The sequence below is a fragment of the Schistocerca piceifrons genome, chromosome 9 (genome assembly GCF_021461385.2).
Source record: "Schistocerca piceifrons isolate TAMUIC-IGC-003096 chromosome 9, iqSchPice1.1, whole genome shotgun sequence".
In the NCBI taxonomy this organism is placed as follows: domain Eukaryota; kingdom Metazoa; phylum Arthropoda; class Insecta; order Orthoptera; family Acrididae; genus Schistocerca; species Schistocerca piceifrons.
Genome location: NC_060146.1, coordinates 61,694,454 through 61,710,294, shown reverse-complemented (window position 1 = coordinate 61,710,294; position 15,841 = coordinate 61,694,454). Strand labels below are relative to the sequence as shown.

At 40.0% G+C, this 15,841-nt stretch overlaps 1 protein-coding gene across 1 annotated transcript in view; it reads left to right on the top strand.

Moving 5' to 3' along the window:
• The window catches only part of LOC124717185, a 162,297-nt gene extending 152,290 nt beyond the window's left edge, over window positions 1–10,007 (top strand). The window contains exons 7-8 of the mRNA XM_047243962.1: window positions 4,334–5,115; window positions 9,588–10,007. Coding sequence (XP_047099918.1) covers window positions 4,334–5,115; window positions 9,588–9,925 — 1,120 coding nt within the window. The 3' untranslated portion in view covers window positions 9,926–10,007. The remainder of the gene's footprint in view (window positions 1–4,333; window positions 5,116–9,587) is intronic.
• The last annotated feature ends 5,834 nt before the right edge of the window (window positions 10,008–15,841 follow it).

Here is a 15,841-nt window from a genome sequence, read left to right as displayed (position 1 = left end):
CCTGATCTCTCAGCCGTTAACTCTTTCCCCATATCAGCCTGTCTTTCTGAAAGTGCAGTAAGATCAAACATGAACTCATTCTGCTTCTGCATGACTTCTGAAATCTTCATCATTTGTGTAGCCATAGCCTTCTGGTCTTTTGCTGTTTCAATCACAGCTGAAAACATCAACTCATATTTTAGTAATTCAGCCACTGAATTTATTGGTTGAAATTCCTCTATACCAGTTTCTCGTACTACGGACTCCAATGCGACATCGCTGTGTGATCACTATCCATGATTAACTGACTGGCTTTTTTTTTACCTTAACCTGGATTTATTCAAAGATATTAAAATGAAACTAAATGTAACGTCAAGATATTTAATAAGGCAATATATTTTCCAAATATTACTACTGAAACAGTAACAGTTACATCACAATCACTTAACAAGAAAAAAACAATCAAATTGTGTTTCTGCCTAGTGTTGCATTAGCAGCAGCTTTCACTCACAAATTACATTGTGTTCTTAATTGTCTAATTGAAATTACTTTATTCCCGGCTAGAATATTGATAACTACAGTTTGAGCTAGTCTAAGCTCCCAAAACCTGATGCAGGAAGATTAATACATAATACAGGAAATGTTTTAACTTGGGTTTTTGTTACTCCATTCACTATCACTTCTCCATCACTCAATGTACCACAGCATTCCACCCCTCCCCCACCCCCACCCCCACCCCCTCCCCACTCTCTGCTCGGAAGGGCATGAAACAGAAACAGAAATAGATGCAACTTGGTTATCACATTAAACTTTTAAAAATTCCTGTAACAAATGGTCTTGTTACTGTGAGCCAATTTGGTATATGGGATAAGTATTAGAGATGAAAGAACTGTTGGCACATGGCTACTCAGTAAATTAATTATTTGAATATTACTGCCATTAAAGATAATCTGTGAATTAATTGATAATGTAGAATGTCCATCATTTGTCGTGTTTAATATGAACATTGATAACTACTGTTCCAGAGGTCTAATACGCCACAAATTATGTCTATAATTAGCCTGAAATCTCATTGAAGAGGATCACTTCTTTAAATTGACATATTTTCTTAACTGGAAGAAGTGCAATAAGAACACAGTATGCTTTATTATATTTTAACACGTGATTATTTCTATTACTGACTATTACTGTGTTAAGACAACTGCACTCTTCTAGAAATTAAGAAGGAATGGGGGTTTTAAAATGGCCATAATTAATTTTATATTATTCTTTAGTGACCTGCAGGTCATGTCACTATTGGCTGTGATTCATATTCTGTACCATCAGTTCCTCTGCGTTGTTACATGATCTCTGACCAAAACCAGAGGCAACATTTTTTTTCTAGTATTTCATAGGATGTTTGTTATTTTGTACATGAGTGTATGTTCAATATCTTTTAAGCGTTTATATTTGAAAGAACACGTCTCAAAAAATACACAGTGTTTAAAAGAGTTAGAAAACATAAACCTTTTTATTTATGAGTCGTGTCTGGTCTTTTAATTATTACATCATTTGTTTGACCGTGCTGCTGCATTTAATCTGCAGTCTGGCACTAACCCATTTAGGGTATACATTTTGTGAGCTCTCCTCTGCGTTAATGGGTAATTCCCCCAAGCACTGATAGGCAGACTCGCACCAGTCATCTGGCTCAATCATTCAATTATTTCTTTGTTCATTTTAGTTCATGGACCAAACATGAAGTGGACTGGGATGTATTTTTATTGTATGTACTTAATCGTATGGCTAGGGCCCCCTGTCGGGCAGACCGTTCGCTGGGTGCCGGTCTTTCAATTTGACGCCACTTTGGCGACCTGCAGTCAATGAGGATGATAGGATGACGATGAGGACAGCACAACACGCAGTAACTGGGTGAAGAAAATTCCCTGACCCAGCCGGGAAGCGATCCTGGGCCCAGAGGATTGACAATCCATCACACTGACAATTCAGCTACCGGGTGCAGACTATTAAAGAACAAAATTAAATTTTATTTTGACATAATTACACACTCTATTTCTGGAAAATGACTGGATGGAAGACAGATTACTTTTGGTGTTCAAGATGGGCATCCATTTGACAACCTTTATTGTGGAGAGGATATGGCAATCTTTCTTAAATCTAATCAAGAGTTCCTGTCTGCTTTTTTTTTTTTGCCATTATGTGTTTTTGTACAGAACATCTGTATTGAAGCAGAAAATATCCAGTATAATGAAAAACCTTCTGATAATGTTTTTTCAGCGTGCTTCTGCCATTTGGTAGTTTTGCAACTGGAAATCGATCCTCTCCACATCCACCATATTATTATTCTAACCTATAACAACACTATGCTTTTGCATGATGCCATTCTTTGAATTTACTTCCTTAAATGCATTGTGACAGAACATGCTGACAATCACGGTGTGTCAGTTGTCCTTCCATTTCAACACCATGTGCTTTTTACTATATGTCACCACGGACTGTTCACCCTGTTTCAGGTTTTCCTTCTTCGTTTCAGTTTTGCTGCATTACACCAAAACACTGGCGTTTATAGTTGCTTGCTTGTCAACCAAAATGGACTAGCGTACCAGTTTTTGAGGTAAAAGTGATAGCCCTTTCCTAGAAGTGATAAGTAAGCACCAAAACAATTAAAGAAGTTATTTTCTTTTCAGGGCAATAGCTTAAATGATTTGTGTTCTTGTCAGTATAAACAGTGAAAAGTTGACCAAGTACAAGTAGAACATATGCTTGAAGGTTTGGTACAAACTTAATTATGTGTATAGACGGCCATCCATCCTAGGAGCAAAGAATATTGATGATATTTGCCTGCTTTCAATATTGATACTGGCGAGATACCGGTCGTGGGAATTCCAAGACTGTAGCAAAATCTCTACAGTAGTTCCTGAGACTAGCTCAGACATACAAAAAGAAGCGAGCAGCGGACGTCAGTTTACATAAGTAGAGAGACAAAATTTAATGTACTTACTAAAATATGACTACAGCTTACATTTTATGTTTGCGTGCTGTAATATTCTTCTGTTATGCTTTTGATATATGATGAATGCACAGTAAGGTCAAATGGCAAAAAATATTTCTGTGTCATATAGTTTAACAATTTTTGAATTTTTTTGCTTTACTTGTGCTGTGAAACCTTGCTCCTTTTCAAACTTTGTGAGTCTAGGTCAACAGGAGCTATCCTGAAGGTTTTGATGAGTGAATTTGTGGGTATCAAAATATGTAACATACATAGTCATAGCTTTTGATTGTTCACTTAGAAAGGTAAATGTTTTACACTGCGAAGGGGCCATGGACCTCAGTAAGTGACAAAAATTTGAACTTGATGTGCTTACCCATTCCTGAGGATAAGGGGTCTCAACAGACAAACAGATAAAAAAGAAAAAAGGCAAAAAGAAATATTTTTTTGTGTGATATAATTACAAATTTACAATTTTTGGATTTTTCCTTTACTTTTACTGCGAAAATTCTTGCCAAATGTCACGATTCTAAGTCAAGTAGAAGTACCACTTACATTTTGTTGAATGAGTTTGCGAGCATCATAATATGTGACATAAATGCCTGATTCTTTTGATTGCATTGACTTAGAAGTTTAAATGTTGTACACCACCAAGAGACTATATGGTATGTGACTTCAATTTGAACTTGATGTACCAACTTGTTCTTGAGAAAAAGGGGTCTTAACAGACTGGTAGACAGACAAATAGATGAAAAATGACAAAAAGAAATATTTTTTTTCTTATAGTATAGTTACAAATTAACAATTTTCGGATTTTTTCATGAGATTTTATTCTGAAACAATGCTTCTTGGCAAATTTCATGATTCTATGGGGAAGTACCGTACAGATTTTGATGAGTGAGTTTGCAAGTGTCAAAATTGGGGCCATATCTTTTTATTGCATTTACTCAAAAACTTTAATGTTTTACACCATCAAGGACTATAGACCTCAGTATATGGCATAAATTTCAATTTGATACATCCACCCCTTCATGAGAAACAGGATTCTTAACAACCAGAAGACAGAAAGACAGAAGCCTAAAAATGATAAAAATTACCAAGAATACATTATCTTTACTGATAAGGGTTCCATCTAGTTTAGAAAGCATGAACATATAGTGTGATAACACCGGCAAATGTGAAACTCATTAGTCATACTACTTACAAGCCACAGAGTGCTGTGGACAGAAATATCCATTGAAGCCACTTAGGAGTAGCTGGTCATTGATGGATGCATCTATCTCGCCAACTTGAAGTCTTAAAGTCAATCCCTCATTTTCAGCCATAGAATACAAAAATAATTTTCTAATTTCCTTCCACCTGTTACAGTTTGAATCTGGAAGGCAACCCTTGGCACTGTGACTGCGATCTTCTGCCACTGGCCAGCTGGGCCAGTTTGCGAAAAGATGCAGTGCCGGGACAGCCCAGATGCAGCACCCCACATTACCTCGAGAAAGAATCCCTGCAGCACTGGTTCCACAGCAAAGATGCGATGAAGTGTAGTGGCGCCACCTCGTCGCTGCGAGCAGATCTGAATCGTGTGCTGTCCGTGGCTCGTGCCATCGCCGAGCAGCCGTCGAGCTTCTTTGCAAACTTGCTCCCCGTCTCCGACGAGGAAGTCAGTTTAACTGCTACGTATTACTTTTTGTATGCTATGGCTGCCCAAACCAGTGACGACGTGGAGAGTGTGGTGTGGCACTGGGCACGGTTCCTCGAGAAAGTTCTGGATAGGCGGCACCTCCGCTACGTGGAGATGGCCACCGATATAGGCATCGATCCTATCGGCTTGGACAGGACTCAGCAGCTTCTCGTCAGTAAGCGGGGCGAAGATGGTCCATTTAATTTTAAGGTGGACTTAAGCATGAACCCATTTGCAACTACCACCACAAAGCCACCAACAGCCAGAGCTAATGAGCAGCCCCTGAGGCCAAAGGGATTTGAACCATTTGTAAATTTCACTTATGTTCTGAAAAATGTTCCACATAATATGACAAAAGTTGTTGATGTGACTATTGAGGAAGAGCTGAAGATTGTGTTTGGAATTATCAGTCGTACCAGTGCCAGCAGCCCGAGAGTTACAGCAGCCAATGGAATACTACGGAATTCAGAAGGTAATGTATTGGCTTGGCTCTGAGCACTATGGGACTTAATATCTGAGATCATCAATCCCCTAGAACTTAGAACTACTTAAACCTAACTAACCTAAGGACATCACACGCATCCATGCCCGATGCAGGATTCAAACCTGCGGCCGTAGCGGTTGCGCGGTTCCAGACTGTAGCGCCTAGAACCGCTACGCCACACTGGCCAGCGGTAATGTAATGACTGCCTCCCCAAACATTACTGCAGCTGCCACAAACATGACCATGCCTTCTGGAAACACAAAATAATACTTCTGTCATTACAACACTTGCAAGCCTGGTACTTATCATTACTTCCACTTGTTCACCTGCTACACCAGTCACTCTCCATCCAAATCTGCCTTCTGTAGTGGCTGGCATGTATAGCTCTACCAGCCAATGCCTCCAGTGTGGTAACTGTCAGTGTAATCATGAATACAACCTCGCATGAATCGGTCAGTTTAGAAACATTGTAACTCCATAAATGCACATTTTTCAGGCAACATATAAAACTATTTTTAAAAGGAATTTCAATACATATCAAAAGTTGCTTCATCCTTTTCAAAGAGTGTAGATAGGTGGGTAATTTAGAATAAAATATAATCTCTGGCTCCAAATAGAACCAGCCAAAACAGTGTTCATAGTGATTGGAGTTACATTTTTTCTGAAATTAACTCAAATGCATGTGAAAATTTATTACTGAAACATGCTATTGTAATCAGCTTTATAAAAATTTTACTTTCAAAAGCCACAAAACACATAAAAACTGATTTGTACAGCAAACCTACACAAATGTATGACATTAGTAATATATTGCCTTTAAAACTAACATTAATTTGAGGCATCTGACTTTTTTTTGTAAATTATGCAACAAAAAAATCTTATAATGTTATGTCTCGGCAATGCAAAGACTGAAAGACTGAAAGTAACTTCAAATTATAAATGATTGTCCAAAATTTCAAGCTAAAATGGCTGATATTCTTCAGGAATATACTGCAAGATCTTCTTCAGGTCAACATGTTTAGCTTCAGTGATTGACAGCTGTATGTCATACGTCCTTGTTTGTGACGTACACACAGTTTTCTTTCCATTATCCCCAAGATGAAAGTATGTTCCACTGCTGTGTTGATGAATAGTGATGCAACTACTGTCTCTGGGTGCTGAGATGAGTATTTGAAATGCCTTAATGTTGATATCGGGAATGCAGTACACTTGTTTCTTGAAAACTTTCTCGTGAATTTACCATCTTTTTATGTAGAGGATGCCATCAGTCCTTCAAGTTCATTGCATCTTAAGTTCTTTGCATCTGAAGGTTAGTTCGTTGCATCTTAGGTTAACCACATCTTCAGCATTCACCATAGTAACCATGAACTTCCCAGGGAGTCTTGACTGTACTATTATCTCACATATTTCTGTTGGAAGACAAATTCAACTTTGCTATGACAAAAGCCTCTTCACAGTGCCTCTTCATTGTGGAGACGGGATGCTTAACAACACTAACCTAACCTAACCTTGATTTTGCATTATGAATGTCAAAAACATTGAGGGTTAACTGCTGAAGATGAAACAATTCCTGCACCAGAATTTTAGGCTGTGAAATATTCTGTATGTAGTCAAATGCTATAAAAGCCAGATCCTCCCTTTCCTTGCTCAGATTTGTTGAAGCTTGACAAGTATTACAAAATGTTTTAGCTCTTCTTTTGTGGATCATTCTGCTTCAGCAAGCTTCTTTGCCTTGTCGTTAAGGAATGGGAAATTTGATTCCTGTTCCAGAACTTCTCACGTACAGCAGATATCTACCTGAGGCCTCCAAAAACTGAGGTGAAAATGGCATTTGCTGTATTTAGCATAGCACTGATATGTAATGTCTTTGTTAGGACTTTTTTTACTTAAATGTCTGAAACACGATTTTCACATTTAACTTTGCACCAAGATAATGTCTCACCTTGGAGGAATAGGGAATCTGTTTTCTTGGAAAAGAGTCAATATGTTGATGAAAGAGCATCTTAATTTTGGCAGGCTTTGAATTTTCTGTGGGTTTTTTTCCTCTTAAATCAACTGGAGACTACCAGTTAAGAACAATTTTCTTAGATGATGGTGTCTACTGTCACCGTTAAGACCATGGAAAGCTGGCAGACCACCTTACTTTCATCATTTAGCATGATGAAGTATTTAGAAATGTGACTATGCTTAAAAGATGACACATTTCTAGATGGACAAGGTATTTGTACATTGTTACTGGCGATGAGATCTTCTATGTATGTATCCTGTCCGACTTTGCTCTCGAAATTATTAAATCTATCTAAAAAAGATGACTGATGAAATATATTAACGTTATCAAAACATGCTTCACCTGTTTCTCTTTCTGGAATTGCTTTTCGTGCATAGTTTATGTATTAACTTCCTTGAATATGTGTTCTTTTAATTATCTCATCCCTGTATTCAGCTTCATTCTTCACTCCCCTATTTCTTTTTGTGGTGTTTTCGATTATCACAGTACTTTAAAATAAAACTGCTACCAACCTGCACCTTGTAATCACATAAGATAACTAAGACCTTTGACTGGAATACTCTCTTTCAAATTCTGAAGGTGGCAGGGGCAAAATACAGGGAACGAAAGGCTATTTATAATTTGTACAGAAACCAGATGGCAGTTATAAGAGTCGAGGGGCATGAAAGGGAAGCAATGGTTGTGAAGGGAGTGAGATAGGGTTGTAGCCTATCCCTGATGTTATTCAATCTCTATATTGAGCAAACAGTAAAGGAAACAAAAGAACAATTGGAGAAGAAATACTTTGAGGTTTGCTGATGACATTGTAATTCTGCCAGAGACAGCAAAGGACTTGGAAGAGCAGTTGAATGGAATGGACAGTGTCTTGAAAGGAGGATATAAGATGAACATAAAAAAAAGCAAAATGAGAATAATGGAACGTAGTCGAATCAAATCGGGTGATGCTGCGGGAATCAGATTAGGAAATGAGACGCTTAAAGTAATAAATGAATTTTGCTATTTGTGGAGCAAAATAACTGATGATGGTCGAAGTAGAGAGGATATAAAATGTAGACTGGCAATGACAAGGAATGCGTTTCTGAAGAAGAGAAATTTATTAACATCGAGTATAGATTTAAGTGTCAGGAAGTCGTTTCTGGAAGTATTTGTATGGAGTGTAGCCATGCATGGAAGTGAAATGTGGATGATAAATAGTTTAGACAAGAAGAGAATAGAAGCTTCCAAAATGTGGTCTACAGAAGAATGCTGAAGATTAGATGGGTAGATCACATAACTAATGAGGAGGTATTGAACAGAATTGGAGAGAAGAGAAATTTGTGGCACAACTTGACTAGAAGAAGGGTTTGGTTGGTAGGGCATATTCTGAGGCATCAAGGGATCACCAATTTAGTACTGGAGGGCAGCGTGGAGGGTAAAAATCGTAGAGGGAGACCAAGAGACGAAAACACTAAACAGATTCAGAAGGATGTAGGTTGCATTAGGTACTGGGAGGTGAAGAAGCTTGCACAGGATAGAGTAACATGGTGAGCTGCATCAAACCAGTCTCAGGACTGAAGACAACCCCCCCCCCCCCCCCCCCCCACACACACACACACAACTAAGACCTGTTCTGTCTAAAAGACAACCAGCTCCTCAACATTGACACATTGACAAATTTTATGACTAGAATAAACAGATCACACAGCACTGCCAACAGAATCAGCAATGCTGCCATGTTAAGATTAGAAACAACAGAACTCCAGGAGTTACATTGTTTTTCAAAACTAACACAACCTTACCAGACAGACACACAAACGTACACAGATGGAAATTATATTTTTTTCTATACAGAGCATTGCAGCTACCCTTAAAGAAGTTGTGGACTTAAAGAACTCATTTTTCCTAAAAATGTGGAATTGCATTGTTTTTAAAATGACCACATCACCACATTTGCTTCTTCTAATACATATATCTCTCATTAATTTTTAACTACTTTATTGTTCCATTTCGCCTCCAACTTCCTGTAATTGATTTTAGGTTTTATTTGGCATAGATTTTGATGATGACAGTACAAAAACATGACATGCTACAGAGAAAGAGGCTTCAGATTCATGATCAGTGCAATCAATTTAGTAAAAAATTCATACTTTTGTGCAAACCCTGATAAAAATTCATAATTTGTCAACTTATTTAATTATACTAAAATTACCACAATTTGGGATGGTCCTCTATACATAATAAAAGGTGGGATATAGTTCTTAATAGTGTGTGACCACCACAGATGGCAGTGCTTGCTTTGAAATGTGCTGCCATGCTGGCCCCAAGGTTGGTAAGAAATCCTTGAGATAGATTGTTCCTTTCCTCCACAGCATGGTTGACAAATGCTCAATAATCATTGCTGCAAAATGTCTCCCCAACACATTCCATTTGTTCTACTAACCAGAAATAACAAACACTGTTGCCTCTCTTTCAGGCTTCTACATCACTTCAGAATCTGCCAACGACATGGCAGTGCTGCCAAAGAAGTTGAATGCCACAGAGCAGATGGTGGCCGGCCTGTGTTTCGAGCTTCGCAAAATGCTTTCTGTTCTACTGCAGAGCATTGATCAGGCCGAATTGGATGCCGCGTACCAAAAGTTTGTCAACAAGGAAGAGGAGAAAGCCACGAAATCTCCACTGCAGCCAACACTCACCACTGATCCGATGAGCACAAGGAGAGTGAGAAGCAGTGCAGAGAGCTGTGTGCTGACACAGCCTCGACTGACTGTGCTTGTTGTTTTTCTGACTGTATTGGCCCAGACTCTTGTGTAATTGCTCCATACAGCTGTGCATGTAATAGCCGGCTTTTGCTACTTTTGCCTAAATTTATTATAAAATGCATTTTCATCATCAATCTTTATGTCATTGCCTTTATTCCTTATTGAGTCATTATGAATTTAAAATACAAGTGTACTTTGAAGAATATTGTGAGAACAATTTTGCTCCTTGGGTGGAATCTGATTTTTAGAAAAATAGTGCAGCTAACTTGCATGAAATTATTTGAATAAAATTGAAAATGTCTATGTAAGACATTTGGTTTGATGCATTACATCTCACACTTTGATTTAAAGGATTTAGTGCTAGGAAAAGGAACATAAATAATGAGCAGCTGCCAAAATTTAGATTACATCAAAGTCCTATTTCTCGAATCATCAGGTGCAATCTGTAATTGACTGAAGAGTTAATTTTTTTATCTACTGATCTGCTTGTGAACCACATGAGTAAATAAGAGATTAAATTTGACAATATTATGAAAAAGGTAGATTGCTACTCATCATATGGAGGAGATGTATCACAGACACAACATATTTAAACTTTCAGCCAAATGGCCTTCTTCTGAATTAGAAAAAGCGCGCGCGCACGCACACACACACACACACACACACACACACACACACACACACACACGCACGCACGCACGCACGACCACTATCCCTTGCTGCTGAGGCCACACTGTGAGTGGATGAACTGAATTTCTTCTAGTGGACTCATCATTACAGTCAAGTCTTTAATTAGAAATACTTTTGCACAATTTATGTGAAGGAAATATGTTATTTGTTTTAGTTCCATTTTACAGAAGCGACCTTTAGTAGCTGCTTCTATCATGTGTTTTCTCACTCTTCACTTTCCGCCTTGATGAATTCGTCATGGTTTGGACTCCATATCTGCTGTGAATAAGAAAATCTATCCTGATGAGCTCGTACTCCTCCCTATCCTCCTTCTCCTCCCACTCCTGTGGTACCAGACCTTGTCACTTAGTTGCTCTCTCATTAGAAGAGCCAATGTCTTCGAAAATTACAGAATGTGTTTTAACACATCCAGCTGCTGTGTTTCAGCATGCTTGTCTACTGACTCTGATGTTAAAACTCTTGTGCTCTGTACATTCTGACATCATCTGGGATCTGCCACAGCCTACAGCCTGACAATATTGACTGTTGCTGTATTCATACTTTAATCCTGATACTGTGCTTCACGGGCTTTATATTTACCATTAATGCTTCTTTTGGCATTTTGTCACTGCCGCTCATTTCACAAGTGACGTGAGCTGCCAAAGCTGGATGGCTTTGCTTGCAGCAGAGATATGAGCTCCTTCCCCTGGACTAGTCTGGCCACCAGTTCATTCATCTCAAGGTCTGTGAGTGCTCCTCCAGAGTGGGTGGTGCTCACTTTTCTTTGTCAGGCTCTGATACAGGGCCTTCAGGGCTGGTTTATGCTCACTTGCTTGTGCTCTCATCTGTCTGCTCTCTACCTGCACTTCTCAAAGTGCTACTGCTGTCCATTGCCTTCTCTTCCATGACTCTCATCATGGCCTTTTTCTGAGTTGAATGTTTAGCGTGGTGGTAGCCTCAATGCCTGTGCACCAGTAGCTGAGATACTGCAGCTGGATGTATCAAAACACATTCTTCCACAACCAAAGGTCCTAAGGGACAAACATGGCTCACAGTCAGAGGAGGAGGAGGAGGAGGAGGAGGAGGAGGAGGAGGAGGATGTGGTAATGGTGTTCACTGGGACAGACTCCAGGGGCAACATGTGACCTACGGCCGTGCACAGCTTCAGTGCAGGGACAGAGACTGACTTATGTGGATCTTCCAAAGTCAGGAAAATGAGTAGCAAGAAACCGCAGCTGCAAAGGACAGCATGTTCAACATTTTGCAGATGACTTAAATTCAGTATTTGGGACCAGGATAATGCTGGAGAGGATATTGACAAATATGAGTGGATGGAAGAGACAGATGACAATAAAGTTCCTATTGACAAATGTGTAGGAAGCATAATCTGCTTCATGAAAGGGGTGAGAGGATGATACTGACCGCTAACATTTTGGACCTTCTACGATGTAGCACAGACACTATCAACATCCGTGGAGTTGCCAGACGGAAACCAGATGTTGACAGGGTAAGAGTCTGTGATAGCTGAGTTCGTACTGGAAAGGTGGTGGGACTGGCCCGCCAGAGTAATGGCTCAAGCAGAGTGTGCCGGTGGCCCAAAAGAGAAATGACAGTGACAGTGGCACCAATTGGCTGTGTTGGACCGAGGAGCAGGTGGCAGTGGAAAGCCAGCTGCTGGAGGAGGTGGCTGTCCGAGTGTTAGTGGTCTCTCAGCCACCTGCAATATGATAGCTGCAACAGAAGGGAAGAGGGACCGTGAGAGAGGGTGGCTAGCATCAAGAAGCCTGAAAGTTTGACTCTGGAAGAGGATGAGAGGATAGTCATGGAAGAAAAGGTGACAAAGTGAAGCAGTAGTGTGAGAGGTACAGGCACAGAGCAGACAGATACAAGCACACGGAAATTAGCACATAATAGTTCTGAAGGACCCACATTGAAGTCTGAAGAAGGAAAGCAACAGACAAACCACTCTGGAGAAACACTCAAAGTCCTTGAGACGAATGAGGTGTTGTCCGTGCTGGTCGAGGCAGAGCCTTATTCATGAAATACGTAGCAGTGACAAAACACCAAAAGAAGCATTATTGGTTAAATGGTTAAAACAAGGAAGCAAAAGCCTGTTCTACTCTCAAACAATGCATGGGAAAAATGAACAGTTAAGTCTTTCTGTGTGAGCTCTGATTTCCCTTATTTTATTATGATGATCATTTCTCCCTACATAGGCAGGCACCAACAAAATATTTTCCCATTCTGAGGAGAAAGTTGGTCATTAAAATTTCAGGAGGAGGTCCTGCTGCAATGAAAGCTGGCTTTGCTTTAATGATCACCATTCTATTTCATGTATCATATCCGTGGCACTCTCTCCCCTGCTCTGTGATAGTACAAAAATGAGCTGGAACTTTTTGATGTCCTTCATGTCATATCTGATACGGATCCCACACCAAACAGCAATACTTTAGAAAAGGGCACACAAGTGTAGTGTAAGCAGTCTCTTTATTAAATCTGTAGATTTGTGCAATTTATCATGTAACAGAAATTTAGCATATCCTTTTTAGTGCTCATGTGGATGACTTCACACTTTTCGTGATTTACTGTAAATTGTCAGTTTTCGCACCATATAGATGTCTGTAGTAAATCATTTTGCAATTCGTTTTGATCCTCTGATGACATTATATGATGACAAATGACAGCATCATCTGCAAACAATCCAAGATGACAGCTTAGATTGTCCCCTAAATTGTTTATGTAGATCAGGAACAGCAGAAGGCCTGTAACACATCTTGGGGGAACACTAAATATTACTTATGTTTTACTTGATGACTTTCTGCCTGCTATTATGAACTGTAACATTTTTGACAGGAAACCACGAATTCAGTCACACAACTGAGATGAAAATCCATAGCCAAGCAAATTCGTTAAGACGCTGATGAGCAACTGTGTGAAACGTGTTCTGGAAATCTAGAAATATGGAGTCACTTTTACATCTTCTGTCAATAGCCCTCATTACTTTGAAAGAATAAAGGCTAGTTGTGTTTCAAAAGAAAGATATTTTCTGAATCTGTGTTGGTTGTTTATCGATAAATTGTTTTCCTCAAGGTAATCAATAACATTTGGGCACAGTATATGTTCCAATATCCTACTGCAATTTGTTGTTAATGATACAGGTCTGCAGTTCAGTGGATGGTAAAGGTGAATTCGTTAAGAATGAATCAAGGAAGACTAAAAAGTTATCAGCAAAGTAAAAGTTAACTAGAAAATGAATTTATTTGAACGTTTCCATGAATTATCAGATTAGGTAGCCTGTTTTGACCCTTTTTCAGGCCACACAAACACTGCAGTTGCTTCCATGATCTGTTTCAGAGTTCCCTCCAACAGTTACAGATCGGATCCGACAGTTTAAATTCTTCATTCACATTGTGTTCATTTCCTTTGACTTGTAAAATCCATTTTAAGGTAAATCTATTTTAAGAAAACATTTCTTGGGATAGTAATATAAAAACAAAATGAGAAGTTTACAGACAGGAAGGTGATTAGAGCAGCTACACTTCTGGAGAATATTCTGAATGTTCTTAACATTCCACCCATGTACCTTTCTGTTATGTTTTTCCAGCTTCCACGTATGGGTGCTGGATCAATGGAAGTGTCACTTTACTTAGTTTCTGAAATTTTGTTTAAACCCAGGTGACTGTCAGTGGCTACACAATATGTCGATTTTTCCAGATTGGTACCCAAACCTTGCTTGTTGTAAACAAGTTACAAGGTGTTTGCAAATTCAGTTGCTTTTTCCTTTATTATTGGGCCACTGACTGTAATTCCTTTACTGCGTTGTTGTACAAGTCATATATAAACAGTTATTCCAAGTTCTTCTTACTCACCCTTTCTGATAACTCTCAGTTCACTTTCCATTTGGGTAGCATTCTGTCAAATTACGTATTTCTTTTTTTCAAACAATGGAAAATCCAGGATGGAATGTAACAATACCAGAGAAGGAACGTTGCTACTCACCATTTAGCAGAGATGCTGAGTCGCGATAGGCACAATAAAAAGATTCACACAATTAAAGCTTTTGGCCATTAAGGCCTTTGTCAGCAGTAGACACACATACACACACACACAAACTGACACACTCACATAAACGCAACTTGCACACACATTTGCAGTCTCAGAGAGCTGAGACCACACCATGAACAGCAGCACCAGTGCATGATGGGAGTGGCGACTGGGTGGGGGTAAGGGGAAGACTGGAGCGGGGAGGGGGAAGGATAGTATGGTGGGAGTGGCGGACAGTCAAGTGTTGCAGTTTAGACGGAGGGCAGGAGAGAAGATGCGGTGGGGGGAGGGGGTAAGTAGCGGAAAGGAGAGAAATAAAAGAAATTAAAAGACTACGTGTGGCAGTGAAATGACAGCTGTGTAGTGCTGGAATGGGAACAGGGACGTATTGCAGGGAAAGTTCTCACCTGCGCAATTCAAAAAGCTGGTGTTGGTGGGAAGGATCCATATGGCACAGGCTGTGAAGTAGTCATTAAGATGAGGGATATCATGTTTGGCAGCATGTTCAGCAACAGGGTGGTCCACTTGTTTCTTGGCCACAGTTTGTTGGAGGCCGTTCATGCGGACAGACAGCTTGTTGGAGTCATGCCTACATAGAATGCAGCACAGTGGTTGCAGCTTAGCTTGTAAATCACATGACTGGTTTCACAGGTAGCCCAGCCTTTGATGGGAAAGGTGATGTTAGTGACTGGACTGGAGTAAGTGGTGGTAGGAGGATGTATGGGACAGGTCTCACATCTAGGTCTATTACAGGGGTATGAGCCATGAGGTAAGGGATTGGGAGCAGGGGTTGTGTAAGGATGGACGAGTATATTGTGTAGTTTCGGTGGATGGTGGAATACCACGGTAGGAGGGGTGGGAAGGATAGTGGGCGGGACATTTCTCATTTCAGGGCACAGCGAGAGGTAGTCGAAACCTTGGCGGAGAATGTAATTCAGTTGCTCCAGTCCCGGATGGTACTGAGTTATGGGGGGAATGCTCCTCTGTGGCTGGACTGTGGGACTTTGGGAGGTGGTGGGAGACTTGAAAGATAAGGCATGGGAGATTTGTTTTTGTACAAGGATGGGAGGATAAGTACGGCCAGTGAAGGCTTTAGTGAGACCCTCGGTATATTTTGAGAGGGACTGCTCATCACTGCAGATGCGATGACCATGAGTGGCTAGGCCGTATGGAAGGAACTTCTTGGAATGGAATGGGTGGCAGCTGTCGAAGTGGAGGTATTGCTGGTGGTTAGTAGGTTTGATATGGATGGAGG